Source organism: Hydractinia symbiolongicarpus, chromosome 8, assembly GCF_029227915.1.
Source record: "Hydractinia symbiolongicarpus strain clone_291-10 chromosome 8, HSymV2.1, whole genome shotgun sequence".
NCBI lineage: Eukaryota > Metazoa > Cnidaria > Hydrozoa > Anthoathecata > Hydractiniidae > Hydractinia > Hydractinia symbiolongicarpus.
Genome location: NC_079882.1, coordinates 10,161,942 through 10,182,002, shown reverse-complemented (window position 1 = coordinate 10,182,002; position 20,061 = coordinate 10,161,942). Strand labels below are relative to the sequence as shown.

Sequence of the window (20,061 nt, the reverse complement as noted above, 5' to 3'; positions counted from 1 at the left end):
GCAGATTATGTACTATTCGTTATCTAAAGCAACTTATGAAACCTGTCGAAGATGGAATAAGGAAATAAGTCAATACCACATATGCGAAAACAGAGATTTCAATGGTGATGAAAGAAAGTGGTTTTGGCGCGCATTTGTGAATCAGTAAAAAAAAAATATAAAAAAGATAATAAAAAAGATTAAATCGCAGATGGAGAATGAACAACATTCAACTGACTTTTAATGATATTGCTGAAGCATCCGTATGATTAACGAGAATTGATTGATGTGATTTTACATTGAACATTCTTTTACAATGTAAAGTTAGTGGTTATCAGTCTTGAATCACGCGTTACGTGATTTGACGGCAGAAATGTGCTCAAATAGCTGTCGAAACAGTTATATCAAATACAAATTAGAAACCGTCAGAGGTGATGTCAGTGCAAGAGGGTTATGTCAGTTATTACAAAGAGCATTTTTTGATGTGCAAGTACTTTCTCTCCTAGTTATGTCTGTAAATATATGAATACGATTTTTTCAATTAATGAGAAAAGAAAAGAAGAGAAATTATAACGAAGTTGTTCTCAAAACTGAATACGGTTCGTTTAAATACATCCAGAAAAACATTAACATTTGTGTTAAAAATATCCGAAGTAATATCCATCGAGCCGCACTAGAAGCGAGGTAGCTTATTTACCAAAAAGAGATTTCCATTTAGTCCATTTAGGATCCAGATCTGGAAAGTTTAAACTAAGGTTTCTATAAATGAATGTGACATTTTATCAGTGGACCTAATGATCAAGGTCTCCCTATTGATAAAAGAATGTAATAATAAATGCAGTAAGGTTAGATTGATTGTATGTTTACGTCCTTAAAATCCATTAGAGCAAGAAGCTTCACTAAACTCTATAACGTCCATCCTAGCGTAGTTTTAGATTCTGTTGGGTCCCAAAAGAGATTTTATGTCTCTGGGGCCTATAAGTAGTATTAACATTCATAGAATATTTAAAGTTTGCGTTCATAGAGTAGTAAACACCTTGAACCCTAATAGAATCTTCGCCTTCCCCGGGAAGTAAAGTAATACGCCCCTGGAGTCAATATAGGGTTCTTAGAGGTCCCCCTAGAGTTTCTCATTAACTCTTCCTCTACGTTTTTCTGGGGTCTTTATAATATAGATATCTTGATTATTATGTATGGTGCAAGTTCAATGTTGCCTATAAAGCTATAGAGGAACTTTCAGGGCTATTAGGAACTTTTCCTAGGTATGTTTGTCACAAAGTTACTAACACAATGTAACGAGGGTAATACTTTCTTCTGCCAAAACGAGTTTAAATCATAGCTATTTTTGACAAGAATGACTGTTTTTAAGTTAATTTACGACCTTCTGGATTTCTAATATCTCACTTACAGGAGATGGTTAGAGTTTAGGAAGGAAGTTAACCCAAGGACGCAAACTAATCTAAGGGTCGTATGGACACTGGGGATGTAATTTACGCTAGGGACGTTATAGAGCCTATAAACCTAACTACTCCAAGTCCTACTTGATTGGATTGAAAAGGGGCGTAAATTTGTTTTAGGGGTATCGGAGGCATATAGCCGAGATGTCATATATTGGTGTAGTATAAATAAAGGAGAAGCTAGATGTGACTTTAAACCATGTTATATACTACTAACCGGCTGCCGTGTGCTCGAAGTCGAACCGCGAAAAATAATGCTCTTGGACAATGTTCTGGCAATGTCTGTTCTGTTGTCTGTCTTGTCTTTCTTTTTTAGGGGCAATGAACTTGTGGCTCATTTTGAAAACTGCTAGTTTATATATTTTTTTCAATTATGGTTTTCTCATATTTTGTTGCTGGATTTGTTGCTTGAAGTTTCTAAAAATCTCAGAAATGCTTCAAAAGTACACTTTCAAAAGTTAGCTAACAAGTCTTGCTGAGAAACTTAGGCCAGTTTGCCAATTCAACTGTCTGATGTATAATATATATATACGTACCACATCAAAAAGTATTCTGCATTGTATCCAAGCTACAGCCTAGCTAGCTATGACAACAGCAGTAAGTTGAGGTACCAATACACTCAATTATAGTGCCGTGTTTTTCCTGCATGCGCATCATGTAACATTATGTAACGCTATCCCAAAAACATGCGTGCCCAGAAATGGAGGTAACGAAAGCATTAGTGCAGAAAAAAACATGACTAGCAGAGTGAAAAAAAGAAAAAGATCAAGTAACTGCTGTGTTATAGGATGTTGTGCATCCTATAACACAGCAGTCAATGGAAAATGAAAATAGACTAAATGTTCGATTCATGAGGGTTTATGTCATCATTTGTGCTCATGCAAAGCACCGTTTGCTAAGGCACATGTTATGGTTTAACTTATAGTTAAAAGATTGCTTTCTCAAAGCATAGATTAGATGTCTACTTTGCTTAATCTGTTTCTGAATATTACTGTGCTAAACAAACATAAAAGGGACAACAAAGAATGTGCATAGATGCTGTGCTCAGAGCGGTGCACGAAAGAATCCAAGCTTTGAATGCATGTTTTATTTGTGTGAATGTTGAAATAAAATTGTGCCAGTGCAGCATGGTTAAAACATATTGTGAATAAATGTTGAAACCTAAATTTCCCTCACATTTTTTGTGGATTTTATTTGTTTTAAACGTTTTCCTCCGTGTCTGCTTGCTTTGTTTACATTTTTACCTCCATTTCTGCACGCCAATCGGGCATTACGTGATCACTTAGATGTGTGTGCAAGTAAATATCAGGATTGTGATTCCATTTATTTCTTTGGTTGTAAAGTTACAGACTAAAACTGCCCGTTTATTTATGTTTGTGCTGTATGATCTCATTTTGATAGTTTTTACAACATTTTCTATCAAGGTTAATTGTTTATCATTTTTTTGCCAAAATGAAACTCGCTTGCTCGTCCCAGGCTTCTTTTTTTGCTGGCAACCCTATAACAGTGGAACACAAAATTTAATCTATTGTTATTTTTGTAATCATTTATTAAGTATATACGAAAAAAAACCTATATACCTATCTCTAAAATAACTAGACAGGCTGGAAAATGTTTTCAACAAAAAAATTCATTATCATGTTTGCTTGCCCCCAAAGATTCTTATTGTTAATTTAGTACAAGTTTGTCTGCTTTAAGAGCAAAAAATGCTATTTAGAGATGTTTAAAGCAACCGTTAGCTACATATGGGGCAAGTAAGCAAGTATTTAAACCATTATATTCGTTAGATCTAACCCCAGTGGGTTTCACATTAAAATAAACACACTACAGAATTTTGGAATAAATCGCAGAACTAAAGACGTTACATATTGGGAAGAATAACTAAATTAAATAACTTGAGTGGAATCACCACAAATCAAAATGTTAAAATTTTAAACTGTATAAATAGGTTTGAGTATTATTGTAAATATTTCCTCTATATTTTTTCTTTTTTTTAGAAATAACTTTTTGCTAGTAAAAAATTAATTGCAAAATATATAAAAATATTGTTATATAGAAAGTAGATTCATAATAAAAATAACATTCAATAATCTTGCTGAACAACTTGACAAAAATGACTGCATCTGATGTATCTGAAGTAGCATCCATGCTTTCAAAAACCAATGTGAAAAGTTCCAATGAATTAAGTTTCGCTGGACGAAAGTTGAAACTTGACACAGCCAAAGATGGTAAGTTATATATTTTTTCTTAAATCGATACTAAATATTCAAATTCCTGTGAAGTTTTTGAAATTTTAACACATATAACATGGTTTTTTTAGCCCAAGAAATTGTAGATGGGATTAAAAATTTCCAGGACTTAAAAGCTTTACGCCTGGAAGGAAACACTCTTGGTTTGGAAGCTGCAAAGGTCATTGCAAAAGCATTGGAGGAAAAAAGTGAATTTGAGGTATTCTATTTGACTACTCTCAACTATTTCTGAACTTGTATAATTCAGGAATAGTTTAATAGTTACATTACATCTCCACATTTGTGAACTATTTACCCTACCTTTTTTGCAGAAAGCTTTATGGAGTGATATGTATACAGGAAGATTGCGGTCAGAAATACCACCATCATTGGTAAGACAAGTGGTCAATTTTAGTAAATGCATGTCTGTTTTTTTTTCACCTAATGGTTAATGTCCCACTGTCTAATAAAAAGACAGCAACTGACAGGGTGTAATCCAGGTGTTCTCTGTAGTGGTTATAATGCTACTTCTCAATTTGAATTTCACTTTAAATTTCCCAAACTAACAGGAATCGACTAGGCAACTCAATATTTGTTCAGATTTACTCTCCACATTTAATTAAGCTAGTTTTTGGAATTTGACATATTGGAGTATGCAAAGAAAATAAGGCCAGCTACAATATTGCACAGGTTTTTAAACATGAAGCATGAAGAAAATGTCACTATTACTTATCAACTGTAGTTCAGATTTTTTTTTAAAATCCTTAACCATTTTTAGGAATATCTTGGTAATGGTATCATAACAGCCGGTGCCCGTCTATCTGAACTAGATTTAAGTGATAATGCATTTGGACCAGATGGTGTTAAAGGCATTAAAAATTTGCTTATAAGTGAAGCTTGTTACAGTCTACAAACTCTGAAGTTAAACAACAATGGTCTCGGCATTGGAGGTGGGAAGGTAAGCAAGTTTACATCTAATTTCTCTTGCTTCGTTTAAAAATTGTTGCAATCTCCTTATTAATAATACCTGTATTTTGTTTTTCCCTGGATCAAAACTAAGTTGTTTTGCAAAACACGCAATTTATTAAAGATGCAAATTTTGTCATGGAAGAATGACAGGGAAATTTCGATAAAATGGCAGCAAGTAGTGGGATGGACAAATTTTTGTATGTTGGATAAGTTCTTGTAGATTTCTCTATTTGCCCACAACTACTTTTTATATTATTACCCATGTTTTGCCTTTGCCCTTCAATTTGTTTTTTACATTGCTGATAATATGTGTGATGGGAAAAATTTGATGACGAAATAACGTAACAGGTGTTTACAATGGGCTAATGATACAGAGGACTAGTGCAATAATTTTTTTGTCTGTTAAAATTTAGATTTTATCTGAAGCATTTATTTCATGTCACAAGTCAAGTGTTGCAGCTGGAAAGCCTTTTGCGCTAAAAGTTTTTATATCTGGAAGAAACCGGTTGGAAAATGAAGGTGCAAAGGCGTTATCCGAAGCATTTAAAGTAATTTTTTTATTTTGTAAACGTTTTAAGCTATTTAAAATTATCACAGTAATCCTTCATTCTTCAAGAGTTTTTATTTAGCTTCTTGGAAGCCTGGAAGAGATAACAATGCCCCAAAATGGCATCCGTCCTGAAGGTGTTTCCTACTTAGCCGCAGCTTTTCAAGAAAACAAAAACCTAAAGGTATTTTGAAACTTTTATTTTTTTACCTTTAAAAGTTCAGGCAGCCTTTACACAAAGACACACATTTTATTTCAGTCTCTAGTCTTGTCTTGTCTGACAATATAAAATTTATTTCATGTGTTGATTTCATTTCGCCTTAAAATGTTCATGTAAACTTGATTTACCCGAAAGTGTTGTGCATGTGTATAACGCCATGGTGAATGTGCGGTTTAAACAACCCTGATATGAAAAACCTCATGTAAACATAATGAAATTTTATTGTGGTTTGTAATCTCTTTTCAAGTAAATCTTATGAAATGCTCATGTAAAGGCTATAGACAGATTAGAAATTAATTGATATGTTAGCTTTGAATAATCAAGATAACAATTTAGTTCGGCTCAATGTTTGATTTGTTGGCTTGTGTAATTAATTGATTTGGTCAACAAAATATATTCTGTAAATTTTGTTTATTTTGACCATATATCGCGTTAGTGATGATTCATATTGGTGATGATTCGTATTGTCACTGATTTATTTTATTTATTTTATTTTATTTTGTCCTTCCTGTTGTTTACAAAATATGTACGAGATGTACTATATTTTTATTCTTCATTTAGGTTGTCAACATAAATGATAATACGTGTACAGAATCTGGTGCAAAAGCACTTGCGCAGGTAGGATCACAAAATTCTGACATGTTTTAATTTTGAGTATGGGGAAATGTATTTTTGCAGGAAATAAACTTGCAAAATTTTTGCCATATTTGTGAATTAAAGAATGTCAGATTTCACAAGTACTAACGTTTTTGTAAATAATTTTCACCAAAAAATCTAATTCAGTAAAGAAATCAAACACGAAGAAGTATTGTATTTATAAAAATCTTTTCTTGATAGTTTTGGAGTCAAGAATAGATTGGGAAGATATTTTTAAAAAATTTATAAATACAAAAAAAAAAAATGAATTAATTTTTTGCAAATTAAAATAATAAGTTCTAGCAAATTCATTTTTTTTTTTTTTTTTTGAAATTGATCAAGCTTATTTATTTATTTTTTAATATTTTTTATTTTATTTTCTAAGAAAGCGGATTTCCTTAGGTTAGCTTTTTTAGGTATCTAATTTTTACAACTTCGTTCTCACTGGTTATAATACTTTTTAGTGTGTACCACATCTAAAAAGATTGGAAATTTTAAATGTTGGTGATTGTCTTCTGAAAGATAAAGGTGCGGTTGCTTTGGCGCCTGCGTTAGCTGTTGATTTGCCACATCTTAAGGTTTGTATTGTTAAAATGATTTTACTACCTAGCTGATTTGCAACTTTGGTTTTGAAAAAGATTTTGTCTTTCTCTTTGTTTTAATTCACTAAATGATTCCAAAATTTTCAAACGATCTTGACCCCTAAAGCAATGAAATCGAACATGTTTTGTTTTTTATTCCATGGCCAAAAAAGAATGTCTTAATTCTTTTGCTTATGTACCAGATGCATTCCATAGTAGAATGTATTCTGACTGGTTTTGATGTTGCACTTTTGAAATATAGGGGCGCAAAGCTCGCAGCCCCAACCTGTACTTTTGACTTAAGACTTAAGTATTCACCTTTTTTAGCAAATCTTTCCATCAAACAATAATAAACTTTTTTTATAAGCATTAAGCATAGTGCATTTCTTTATCAGTTCAGTATTCTTATAAAAACTCTTATTTCAGCCTCAAAATAAGCGCACATGTGCTTTTAGTGTTGGTCAATGTTGCTGCATGATAGCAGCATGTTTTGCTAGAATTAAATTTTTTTTAACACTTTCAAGATTATTTTTGAATATTTAGTATTTATGCATATTAAGCATTTTAAACTAATGTTGATCATATGCAAATAGCACCAGCAAATTTACTTTTCGGAATGTTATTCCTATCTCAAAATTTTGCTCTTCAGACCCAATCTATCTGTCTACTAAAGATAGTCTAGAATTATTCTTTAATAATGCTTAATTTCTGATAGACTTCAGCTTCTATGCTAAAGAGTGTAACCAAAAAGTGAAAATACATGCTTCCAATAATAATAATAATAATAATAATAATAATAATGATAAAATGTATTTTAGTACGTTATAATGTCGTTTAACGAAATCCGAAGGGATGGTGCAATTGCTATTGCTAAGAGTATGAAAAACAAAGACAAGTTGGAAATTCTAAACCTTGATGGTGAGTAATAGTTATTTCAATATATAACGTGATCACCAGGAAGGGAGTACTATTTCTACGTGACTCTTTCTCTCTCTCTTTCTCTCTACAACTAAGAAGTTTTGTTGTTGTGGCTGTCTAGGAAGCCTAAGGTGTTTATGTTTTAATATTTCTTTAAGATGTGAAATACATATATTACACCGGTGTTTAAAATATACCAACTGATACTTCCTCTTTTGAAAAGTAAAATTATCTTCTAAGGCAATCAACTTGGAGATTCTACAGATGAAGTCCAAGATGTGATGTCTAGTATTAATCGAATAGACACACTTGCTCCTTTCGACGACAATGAAGATCCTGATTCAGATGAGGATGAAAGTGAGGAGGAGGAGGTAGTGGAGCAAGATGAGGAAGAAGCGGATGACCTTTTGTCGCAAATCAAAAGCATGGGTCTTTCAAAAGATTTATCGAATGATACTGTTAAAACAAATGGTGAATCCACAAAGGTAAAACGTTTTTTTTTTAATTCCTAATGTTATGTATGTGCAGCTGAAATGTTTGGAGGTGTTTTTAAAAAAGAGGTTTACCTCGCGTCTGATATTTTTCTGATACAAATTCAAAAACGCTTAACCAAAAACACGCTCTTTGATCCTAATTTCAATGATTTTGAAAAAATCTTTTTTAGGCGACTTGATGAAGGAATCAAGCCACCAAGCCGCATTCAGTTGTGCATAGATAACAATCTGCGAAAGAACTGATTTAGAAAATATGTTTTAATTGTTTATATAATGTAGTTTTTATTTTTGACTGTTTTTATTATATTAATAAACTTGTATTTATGGAACTCTGACGTAGCGGGTAAAAACCAGGTCATTAGTTTGTTATAAAATTTCGACAAGAATAATAAATCATTTTGGTATCAGTAATCTTTTCTCGCTGCTTATTGCACAAATTACGCGAAAAGAATATTTTGAAACTGTAAAGATGCTCGAAAGTGCGATTTTGGTACCCTTGAGCAGGACAAGAGAAATAAACGTATTTTTAATACAGTAGACGTCCGTTAATTCGAACACGCTGGTGACTAAATTATTTGTTTCAAATTAACGAATGTTCGGATTATCGGAAGTTCAGAAAAAACAAGAATTAAAAAATTAAAAATAACTTTTTTACAACTTTACTACCATTTATAAAAATCTTTTAACGTTGTTTGCTTGGCGATGGGCAAGGGCTCCAAATTTCTTGTAAACTTCATTTTATTGGAAATGTCAATTTCATCGATCAATTAAAAGAAATTTTGCCACCATTGATGCAATAAAAATGAAAACGTTAATTTTAGTTATTTATTTTATTTGCAATTTGTTTTGAATAACGGAAAGTTTGAATTAAGCGGCATTCGAATATATATATACGATACGATTTTATATTTGAGATAAAGCAGTTTTTGATAGTATCATATGCATATATACAGATTCATTTGGAATCTACGAGTGTATTTTAAAGTGACTAAATATATTTATGAAGATGATAGTATTTTTTTATCTTTTCTTGCTCTACGACAAATATCTGCAAGAAAAATCTCACTTCTACTCAACAAAAATGGTACCAGAAAAGAACCACATCATATTTTCTGAAGTTATTTCTGTAAATATTAGTATATGCGAAGTATGTCTTTAAGTATTTGCAGCCTATTGCTTTTTCTGACACGTAATAGCTTACCTACAACATTACTTTTCATCCGCAGGTGGCAACAACAGACGACATCAGAGCATTTTTTCGTACTCCAACGTTGGTGAATTGGCGTAACATACCTTCGAATGGAAGAAAAGAACGACTGCAAACAGTAGTTAAAGAGGTGATTTTTGTTTCATGTTTAGTTATTTTCTATTTGTTTGCCTGTGTGTCTTCTGTGTTTGTAGAATATGTCGAGAAATGTTTTCCAAATAAGTACAACGTAGGTACATGTATGACAGGTAGCTAAGCTAAGCTTCAAAGACATTCAAATAGAACAATAAGAAGTGGTTTCTATGATCATAAGTTTCTCTGAATTCCTACTACTTTGATTGGAGAGACTTTCGCGAGAGAAAAAAATCGCGAATTTTTTTGGATAAACTTTCGCGAATGAAGAAATTTGGAAACTTTCGCGAGATAAAGTTTCGCAAATGAAGAAACTCGCACATTTTCGCGAAAATCGCGAATTCGCGAAAGTTTCTCTCGCAGAAGTTTCTTTCTTCACGCTTTTATGACTTCATGGACTACTATTTTAGAGACATTATTACCAAACAGATAGAACGTCACTAATCAAACCATTATAACAATTCTATTAATTTTAGTATGATTTTGAAAGTATTAGTGTTTGCTAAGTGTTCTATTTCATCTATACACATCTGTAAACGCAGGACGGTATATTTTGCAAATCTTGCATCCACGCAATTTGACAGAACAAGACGGGTTTTTTTCAGGAGCTGCTACCATTGACTGCAACAGTTGCACGTGTATATGTAGAGGTAATGCGTGTTGATAAACGTTTCACATAGATTTTGCGTTCCCATTTTACTGTAGTATTGTATTTTTTACTAGAGTTGTTGTGCTCTTCATGACAATCAAGGAGATTTGGAAGAACTAGCAGGTTAGAATGCCTACTGTATTGTCTATTGAGCAATAATTACTTATCTTTACTAGCTAATAATGTTCATTGTTTTTAAGATGTAATACTTGGTACAGCCCTTGCCGATTCGAGATGTTCATCAGACGAACTGGTTAATCAGTTATTAATAATGATGGGGCTTATCAAAGTAGGTGACTAATCTTTATCGTGTACTTTTTGTCGCCTTCTTAAATTTGTGTCTGCGAAGTCTGCAATAGTTTCTAATGTTACATATAGGATTTTTTTTTCATCGTGAAGGATTTAATCAGCAAGAAGGTTAGCATATCCCACCAATTTTTCATCTATTCCCCGCCCATAAATACTGTAAAAGGTTTTTATTCACCCATCTCTCACGACCACACACATTGCTACAAATTATTATTCATACGTTTTTAGGCTGAAGTGAAAGTTGAGAAAGTCGATAATCTGAAAGGTCCATTAACAGGACTTGCAAGCATCATTTCTCAAGAGTACTTCCCAAGAAATATCGTCTCAACGTTTATAGCATTTTTTATGAAGTAAGCATGTGTCCTTATATCTTGAAGGTTTCACTTTATAGTAAATATACAGTTGTGTTTTAGTTACAAGTTGATCATTTTGTTTCTAGGCCTAATACATTGCTCGATCGATGTTCAACAGAACGACACACGGTTCTACAAAAACTTCACCAAAAATAAGTTTGTCATATAGTTGGAAATACAGCACAGTTGTTAAATCTTTCTCTTTCTTTATCCACCCTTGTCCACCCGTGTAGCGTCGGACAGAAAAATAGTTAAGAATATGTTTAAGTTGACAAATTAATTTTCAAAAATTTCTGGAAAGATACGAACTCAATAGGTATTTTGGCATTCTAGTGTAATGTATTCATTCTTACAGAAATATTTGGGCATCAAGACTGGGATAACCTGACCAGTATTAAAATCAGCATGCGCGGAATGCTGAAAGTTTTATGTAGATTCGCCTGAAATTTTTCTTGAGTTTCAAACGCAATTCTCGATAATAATTGTTTCAAAATATTGGTTAAAATTAGTAAGTGAATATTTTTTATGCACAGGGTGGCAAGATTTTAGGATCCGTATTCTTGTAGTTTTCCCTCATTACAGAAAACAGTGATATATAATGACAAAATATATTTACGGACAAATTTGTCCGGTATATCGCTTTTACATTCCCGATGTAACACAAACCTAATATTTACAAAATAATTTCCTGTATTCCACCAAAAAGAGAAATTAATTAATAAAAACATTAACTAGCGAAAAGTTGGATGAAATTGAAGTAAAGATATCTAGACAACTCCTGTGGCATGTTAAAAAGAAAAGTTTCCTGTGCAAAAGTAGAAAGGCTAAAAGTAGCAAATAGCCAACTATTTTACCGTTCAGAAAAATTATACAGTTTTTTTTTTGTTCTCAACAAGAATTTTAATATATCTAAACTAAAATTATGAAGGTTTATTGAACCTCAGCAGTTTGTTATAACTATGTACATTAACCGTTGCTAAGTATTAAAATTATTAAATATATTTATTGCTAATCATGTCTGCTACAAAAAATTATTCAAGAATATGATCTGGCGCTAGTCCTTGCTCGCATCTTTTCCACATTTTGTAGAACATTTTTTCCAGATCCAGGGTATACTTATGAGTGTTAAATAACGGAGATAGCAGACGACCATCCCAAACTTTCAACTTTATTTTTTGATAACTAAATTTTAAAGTAAATAGTTAGATATGTTTATAACAATTCATGGATAACAAATCTAAGGAGAAATGTATCTGTACTTACTATTCTGGCTCCACACCTAATTTGATAGCGATATCTTCATAATGTTTACGATTTTTTGCAACTAACTCTGGCACACCAAGCGCTTGCATTTGAGACGATGCAACTCTAGATGCAAGTGTTTCTAAAGGTAACGTTACCATGGGACATCCTGCCCACAATATATCCATACCAGTTGTATGTCCGTTACATAAAGGCGTATCTAAGCAAACATCAGCTAATTGTCCTCTGCGAACATGCTCCTCTTTCGGAGCAACATTTGAGAATATAATTCTGTTTTTAGCAACGCCATGCATTACTGCTCTGGATTTTACATTAGCTTCACCAACTTGTGGAAATCGTAACAACCACAATACACTGTTTGGTACATTTTTTAGTATATTACACCATGATTCGAACGTTGCTGGATCAATTTTGTACAATTGGTTATAATTACAATACACAAAAGCATCATCGGGAAGTCCATAAGTAGCGCGGGCCATTTGAGGCATCTGTTCAGGAACTCTTTCGCCGCTATCTTTTGTACCAGCAACTTCTTCCTTTCTTTTTTCAATTCTTTCATTAATATAATCATGAATAGCTGAACTGGTGGTGACGGAAACATCAGAATCTTCCGATACAGCGACTAGAGTATTTTCGTTTCTTCTTTCATGAGTAACATCTTTAATGAGGTGAGGAAACATCTGTTTATGGTCACCAACAAAAAATGTATGTGGCATATACCCAAACTTCTCTGAGTAATGCTCAGCATATGGTAATGGAGAAGTAACGCGATCGGTGATTATATAATCCATGTATGTAGCTCCAGACGTTCCAGGATAACCGAGCCACATTACCTAGAGTAAAAAAGAAAATGAAATTGGACAAGGAGCTCTGAAGCATTAACAATTTTTGTGACATGTCTATATAAAAATAACAATAAATACAATAAAAATTACCTGAACTGGAGCTGGTCGTAGTGCGAATATTTCATTTCTTGCACCTTTTGTGTAGCCATTCATATTGACTAAGATGTGTATACCATCGCTGTTGATTCTATCTGCAGCTTGTCCATGGCAAGGATATTGTGTCAAGTCGACAAAATGTTCACTCTCTGACTCAATCTTTTTTCGAAAGCTCGTGTTGTCATCATTAGTTAGCCCATAACAAAATACCTAAAATAAAATTTTTCTACGTATTTCTCCTCATTTTCGTTCTTAATTTAACCTTTGTTTGCGTATGGAGTGATGTGATCACACAAAATATAATTTGCCAACGTCAATCACAGGTTTGCCGAGGTGAAGCATGTCATTTTAAGTTTAGGTTTTAGTTAAGGTTTTAAGTTGGCATTTTTTTCCAATGTGAAATGAATATAATGGCTGCTTAAAAGAAAATATATTTTTATTGTGCAAAATTATTATGAATAAGGTAGGTTTATTTCAAGATGCTTTTATCCTTACAAAATTAATGATTGCAATTATCATTGCGAAATAATAACTGGCTGTATAACTGGCAAATCGAAACAGCAAAACTTATTGATAAAAAATAAAGAATAGAAAAACACAAAGTGTGCAAACCTCAACATTTGAGCGATCATGAAAGCCGGGTACACTTTGCATCAGATGAGATGTTGGGTGATTACAAAAGTCGCTGCTAACATATGCAATGCGGAGTCTTCCACCACTGGCTTTTAAATCTTTTGGATATGTATATGGTTCCTTGTGTAACAAGGCTACCTAAAAATAAATTTAAAATATGCAGTGAATCAAATCTGATGTCTAAATCGTTCAAGGGAATCTGGAGTGACTAATGATATTAAAATTTTGTTGTAGAGCTTTTAGCAAACAAAGAATTAAAAGTTGAAAAAATATCTCCTTTGTTAACATAAAAATTAAACAGAACTTTTTAAACTACCACAGTTTTCCAAGTTTTTATTTCTAAAAAATTTACCTTATCAAGGCAAAGGTTTCCGTGTCTGTTAGCAATGGCTTTCCGCTGTTGTGGTGACAAAGGATACAACATAGTGTGATGAGGATGTACAGAGGGAAGTCTATTTTTCCCTAATTGATCGTCAACTATTGCCAGTAATTTTTTCATTCTTATTTCATAATCAGTCCAATCACAAATAATTTGTAAACAATGTGCAAGGTTGCAATAAGCATCTGGAAATTCTGGTTTTAACTTTAAAGCAGTTCTGTATGACTGTATGGCTTCTGCAATATTTCCTGAATCTTTATACACTGATGCCAGATTACTGTGCGCATCAGCAAAGGCAGGATTAATTTGTATGGCTCTTGTGTAGCACTGAATTGCTCCCTGTATATCTTGCATTTCTTTAAGTGCATTACCCATGTTTGAATATGCATCTGCAAATGTAGGGTGAATTCTACAACATAGAAAATAATGCAAAGGATATAGCGTAAAAAAGGTTAACAAGATTTTAGGATAGAAGTGTTGAATAAAATTTAATGAGAGTCGCACTATTTTTAAAAGGTAAAACTAGTCTAGATTTAAAGAAACAGCTGGAATATTTACCTAATAGCTTCTTTGTAGTGGATGAGTGCTTCATGAAGTTTACCTTGTTGTTGTAATATACTTGCTAAGTTAGAATGTGCTGCAGCAAACTCTGGAAACACCTTTTAAAAGAAAATATACAAATTAAACAAACTTTTGAACACTCTTATGAAACTCATCAATCAAAATACCAACAATGATTACCTCTAAAGCTTTACAATATAACCGAATAGATTCTTCTATCTTTCCCTGTTCTCGTTTAATATTTGCAAGATTATTCAGGGAATCTGCATGAGTTGAGCACAACTGAAGAGCTGTGTTATAACATTCCTCTGCATCATCAACTTTACCTTGCTCTTTTAATGCATTTGCTAAGTTGCAGTAGGCATCTGGAAAGTTTGGCTGCAGTTCTATTGCTCTTTTGTAAGTATCGACAGCAAGATCTATCAGGCTAAAAATGCAAAAGTACAAATTCATTCCAAGAGTTCAGTCAGAACTAATTTTTATAGAGACTGATCCAAATAGCAACCTGAGTACTGAGAAACATATGATGGTCACAAATTTAAAACTATAAATTTAAGCAATTTCTAAAATTTTAGGAAATTTAGAATTATTTATAATCAAGCCTTCATTTTTGAATACATCTAAGGCTGTTTATTTTGAACTGCCTTAATTTTTGAACGTAAAATTCATCAGTCCGGTTGCAAGATAAACATATGCTCAATTTTTCATCAACTAAAAATAAATAAATGGATGCCAACATAAAATAATTTTTCTAGGTCATTTAGGAGGCTGTTCGTTTTTTAAAGATTATTTGAGGTTGTGACCACTCTGTGTGACTTAAGTACCACATAAATTTAAATATCAAATTATATAAATTAGATATTTTGTTGAAAAAACTTACCCTTGTTCATAATACACACAAGCCAAATTTCCATGAACAATTGCATGGTTTGGATTAATTGTCAAAGCTCTCAAATATGCAGTAACAGCTCTATCAAATATTCGGGCTTCCTTTAACACATTTCCAAGATTTATGTATGCATCAAGAAAATTGGGGTCAATTTGAACAGCCTAAAAATAATACAGATACTCATTAAACTAAAACTAACAAAACTACTATAAAAGTTAACTAACACAGCACACCTGAAATTATACTAAAACTTGACTTTGCTAAAAGATTATCTCGAATTCCGTAGACAAGTTGCTTATTTTGTAAGCATGCTTACAATTCGTAAGAAAATGTTTGTACCTTCTCAAAATGATGGATAGCCAACCATATTTCTCCTTGAGCATTGAAGACACATCCAAGATTACTCCAAGCAACAGCAAAGTTTGGTTGAGTTTCAATAGCTTTCAAGTAACATGCCTTTTTTGAACAAGAAGAACGGAAATTGGAACATGCCAAAATAAATTACAGAAGTACCATGCCGTTCTTAACCAAAGCTTTAATGTGAAATTTGTCATAGTAAAAAAAGAGGAAAATGTTTTTAGTTCCCCATTAAATAAAAAAAATTTCACATTTGCTAAGAATGACAGTTCACAAATTAGCTTTGGTTTAGAATTAATTCAAACAAGCAGCATGTACTAAACAAAAAAATTGGCAGAGGATCCATGTCATCTTCATTAACCAGTAGTGCATGAACTTGTTCGAATGCAATAATATCCATGGTGACAGCATTGACATCACTCTATCTGACACACGGAGAAAGGGACAAAAAAGAAGAATTAGAAGCGTGAAAAACCCTACTCTTTATTAAGAAGTACTCTACCAGTCAAATTTTAAAATCGCCCATATAATTACCTTGGCTTCTTCTAATCTTCCTAATGCTTTTAATAAATTTCCAAGATCACTTCGAACACAATATAAATCCTAAAAGATATTATAAACTGCTTAAAATATGCATGAATTTATATATAAAAACATTTAAAATTTTATCTTAAAATGTCTTAATAAATTGTCTAATACATTATATCTAACAATGGCAAGCAATAATGGGTGCATATATTTTGACAGAATAACGTCAAAGTTGTAGGATTCTCACAAATCTGTTTCTCTTAGCTAACTGGCAAAGTGAATCATGGCATAAGAGCATAACTGGAATCTTTAACTATCCTTGGTGCTAGTCTATAGGCTGTTAAGGAAAAGATATTTGTGAGTTCCTCACAACTACGACATGGCATCTTGTTAAAGTTAATATATATCCAAATATACGAAAATTTATTTCAATCAAAAACAGATTTCATTCATAAACTATTCATTTAAAATAGTAGCAAATCAAAAGAACTATTGACAGAATTACTAAATTGTTGTTGAACTCACTGGATTATAATTTAACGCAGTTGCATAAGCTTGAACAGCTCCTTCCAAATCTCCTGCAGCCACTAACGCTGCAGCTAGATTTATGTACCCGTCAATAAAATCTGGTTTTAATTTAACAGCATGACGATAATTTGCCAAGGCTTCTTTTAACTGACCCTTTTCTTTTAAGACATTACCAAGATTTGAGTAAGCCTCTGCAAGCATAGGGTTTTGTTTAATTGCCAAAGAACTGAACTGCGCCGACCTGGAAAAAAGTAATGTTCTAAATTTTTGTTTGTCTTGATCAGGAAGACCAGGACTTTACACAAGGTTGTGGTAACATGTTAATTTCCAGCAAAATATTTTGCACAAACGCATAAAACTAAGTTACATTTATATCATAATAAAAAAATTCAGGAAAACTCACTGATCAAGTCTTCTACACTGAAAGTGAATTGATGATAATAGAAGCAAGCAACCAGTACTGTCTGTTTCTCGACGCCACCATTGCATACACAGTTTTTCTGCACTATCATAGTTACCAGCTTGGTATTCCCTATGTGCTGCTTCTGCTAGCGATAGTGTTGTTACTGTTTGAACTAAATGTCAAAAAAAGTTTAGCAAATTCAAAGACATATTTAGTAGAAGGTAGACTATGAAGGGTCTGGTTAGTTAATAGGTAATCCAACTACAAAAAACTATGGCCTCAGGAGTTGTAGGTGATGTATGGTTTAAGTGTGGTGTATAACAAGATTCAAGGTTTGTAATTTTTCAAATATTTAATTGAAATTTTCTACATGCCATTAACTGACAGTATTTTTTAAAAAAAAGATATATAATTTGAGTTTTGTCAATACTAGTCATTTTGTTATTTATGGGGCAGATGTAGACCAATAAAGTTTTGATCCAAACCTTAGAGTTAGCAGATTTCAAAAGTCCAAAAGCAAAACATATCATAGCATTTGGTTATGAGACAATATTTTAAACACCAAATTCCATTTAAAGCCTCTCAGTATGATAAGATTATAATTTTAAGGCCTTAATTTATACGAAATTTTTATCCCACTCACAGATTTAATCCTTTAAAATGATCTTGTTTTTTGGACAAGTGGCTAGAATGTTATGACAGTCACAATCTTGCAAACTGGCTGTGTATTTTATTACACTACATCTAAGTAATAGAACTATTTCCATATCCATTATTGTTTCAGGAAATATATGTACCAAAATACTGAATAACATGAAAACGATATTAGTTATGAACAAATTTGCAGTGAAGTAGTGCGTATATAATGGTTTGTTTACTTGATTATTTGCAAAATTAGTTTGTCGTCCAATCTTATTATTACCAATTGGTAATATTGAATGACAGTATGTATCTGCCAGACAATGGACTATTTTAATGTTTTTTTATTATCCTTGGTGTGAAATAAGCTAAATATACAAAAGTTAGTTTTGAATATGTTTAACCGAATGGCTGGCTTATTCCAAAAATAACTGAAATGGCAAGGTTTTATTTAAAATCAGAAATTCTGTTGGCAAGTAACAACATCTGTAAAAAATAACTAGGCTTAGTGACAGTAAGATAAAAAATGGTAGTTTAGCAGTATCACAGTCACATTTCACACATTTATGATTTTAGAATTAGTTGTTTTGTAAATCTAAGATGATCTTTATAACTGTGTTAAAAAGGATTTTGCGAAACTACCAGATGTAGAAGTTCAAAATTTTATTGATACATTCTTTACACTTGAATCTAAACAACCAGTGGGACCTATGATCAGACATTCCAGTGAGATTGACCTTTTTAAATATTTGCATTTTCTGTGGTAAGCCCTTTCAGCTTTAACAAATGTGTGGCAGGCAAAAAGATGCAGGCACTAGGTGAAGTGAGGTCCTTGTAAGTCTGTTTCTTTGCACAAAGGTATCATCACTACTTTATATGAGTATATATGTCAATTAAAAGTTATCGACGACATACACTCCATAATCTCAAAGCTTCAAAATGTTTCCGTAAAAAGAAATGGGCTAAAAAGGACCTGTCTTCAGCAAGCTTTCCTTCTTTATGCCGGCATGCAGTTGTTAGAGCCAGAAGGGCTTACCACGGAAAATGTAAACATGCAAAAAAATCTATAGTTTGGGAGCAGTGTTGATACTTGACCTTGGCTCATAGTATCAGAATATAACTATCTAGCTAGAGTAGACAGCTGTCCTGCTGCATTGCTAGTACGGTTGGATTGAATATCCTAACACCAAAAATCTTTGATAACCACTTCAATCTTAAAATTTGGCTGGCTAGTTAAAATAAGAAAATCGTAAGAAATTGCGATAGCTTAGCGGAGTTGTAAATTTTTACGAAAATAAAATCGAAAGTGGAAGCAACAACACAAACCTTAGCTAGATATTGTTCTTATAACAAATTTAATTTTAAAAATCAAAACATACCAGTATTTTCAGAATTAGGTGAGCCCATCACCATTTTTCTTATCAAATATTGTGACACATACGGATAGCCACGGTGAAACCAGCTTTTTTCTGAAAGGAAAACTTAGTACAATAATACTCAATTTCGGTTCAATTCATTAACATCTTTTCTGAATAGGAAAAGCATGTAAACCAGTAGGGAGAATATGTATAACAATCATTGATAGAGACTGGTTAACTCTAGCTAAGTACAGGAAGCTTTTAAAAAAATTTTTTATTTACGGTAGTAATTAGTAAAGTTATGTTAATTCTCACAAAAAATCTGAATTTAGGAAGATGAAATACCTAAAAACGAGCACTAATGTAAAAATTCCGTGTGCACCCAAAAACCTATTCAATGGTTAACCCTGAAACAAAACATGATGACGTAGGAATCGTGTCGTTAATCGCTAATACATCGAAAGACTATAATCGGTCATTGCCTGTAAGGAGAATTTATAAATAATCAAATGGAATCTGTGCTATAACTTTTTATGCGCGCTCAAATGTGCTTCAAAAATTTAATTTTGTGAACAAATATAATAAAATGCAATTATTTACTGAGTAAAGAATAATTATTTCATCTCTTTTTACGGTAAACAGCTTGTAAAATTAGCGGGAAATAACAATGCAAATACAAACACTGAAAATATTATTACTTCGTTTCGTGTCCGTATCGTGTAATATATGAATTATAATGGCAGATTAGCTGCGAAAACCGAAAGGGACTTGGCGCATAACTACAAACATGTATGAGCGATTGTGCGTTTTGCTGTCAAAAATGATGTTAGATAGAGTTATCAGATGTCAATAACTATAAAATATATTCCCTAACTTATCTTAGTTAACTTATTGTTTAACACC

The 20,061-nt window shown here is 32.5% G+C and overlaps 2 protein-coding genes across 2 annotated transcripts; one reads left to right on the top strand and one right to left on the bottom strand.

Annotated features, from left to right (window-relative positions):
* The first annotated feature begins 3,421 nt into the window (after positions 1 to 3,421).
* LOC130654676 (ran GTPase-activating protein 1-like) lies at positions 3,422 to 10,873 on the top strand. Its single transcript, XM_057457293.1, has 16 exons — positions 3,422 to 3,664; positions 3,757 to 3,884; positions 3,997 to 4,056; positions 4,443 to 4,622; positions 5,047 to 5,181; positions 5,263 to 5,364; positions 5,962 to 6,018; positions 6,501 to 6,614; positions 7,436 to 7,535; positions 7,776 to 8,020; positions 9,256 to 9,366; positions 9,974 to 10,018; positions 10,092 to 10,140; positions 10,218 to 10,306; positions 10,555 to 10,676; positions 10,766 to 10,873. The coding sequence occupies exons 1-16, from the start codon at positions 3,550 to 3,552 to the stop codon at positions 10,833 to 10,835; spliced, it is 1,722 nt and encodes a 573-aa protein (XP_057313276.1). The 5' UTR covers positions 3,422 to 3,549; the 3' UTR covers positions 10,836 to 10,873.
* A 400-nt stretch (positions 10,874 to 11,273) lies between these two features.
* Positions 11,274 to 19,321, bottom strand: LOC130654673 (UDP-N-acetylglucosamine--peptide N-acetylglucosaminyltransferase 110 kDa subunit-like). Its single transcript, XM_057457287.1, has 13 exons — positions 19,180 to 19,321; positions 17,162 to 17,333; positions 16,756 to 16,999; positions 16,237 to 16,305; positions 15,685 to 15,801; positions 15,337 to 15,506; positions 14,637 to 14,883; positions 14,454 to 14,554; positions 13,869 to 14,304; positions 13,496 to 13,654; positions 12,878 to 13,093; positions 11,943 to 12,775; positions 11,274 to 11,861 (listed from the first exon to the last, which is right to left on the bottom strand). The coding sequence occupies exons 1-13, from the start codon at positions 19,211 to 19,213 to the stop codon at positions 11,711 to 11,713; spliced, it is 2,949 nt and encodes a 982-aa protein (XP_057313270.1). The 5' UTR covers positions 19,214 to 19,321; the 3' UTR covers positions 11,274 to 11,710.
* Positions 19,322 to 20,061: the final 740 nt, after the last annotated feature.

What these genes read in the sequence shown, in the direction of transcription:
- LOC130654676 (XM_057457293.1), top strand. Translation starts at nt 3,550, where the DNA reads ATGACTGCATCTGATGTATCTGAAGTAGCATCCATGCTTTCAAAAACC. An exon ending in TTGCACGTGTATATGTAGAG is followed by an intron (nt 10,019 to 10,091) that starts GTAATGCGTGTT and finishes ATTTTTTACTAG; the next exon opens with AGTTGTTGTGCTCTTCATGA. An exon ending in AGATTTGGAAGAACTAGCAG is followed by an intron (nt 10,141 to 10,217) that starts GTTAGAATGCCT and finishes ATTGTTTTTAAG; the next exon opens with ATGTAATACTTGGTACAGCC.
- LOC130654673 (XM_057457287.1), bottom strand. Translation starts at nt 19,213, where the DNA reads ATGGTGATGGGCTCACCTAATTCTGAAAATACTG. An exon ending in CAGTGTAGAAGACTTGATCA is followed by an intron (nt 17,000 to 17,161) that starts GTGAGTTTTCCT and finishes ACTTTTTTCCAG; the next exon opens with GTCGGCGCAGTTCAGTTCTT. An exon ending in TATATTGTAAAGCTTTAGAG is followed by an intron (nt 14,555 to 14,636) that starts GTAATCATTGTT and finishes TTCTTTTAAAAG; the next exon opens with GTGTTTCCAGAGTTTGCTGC.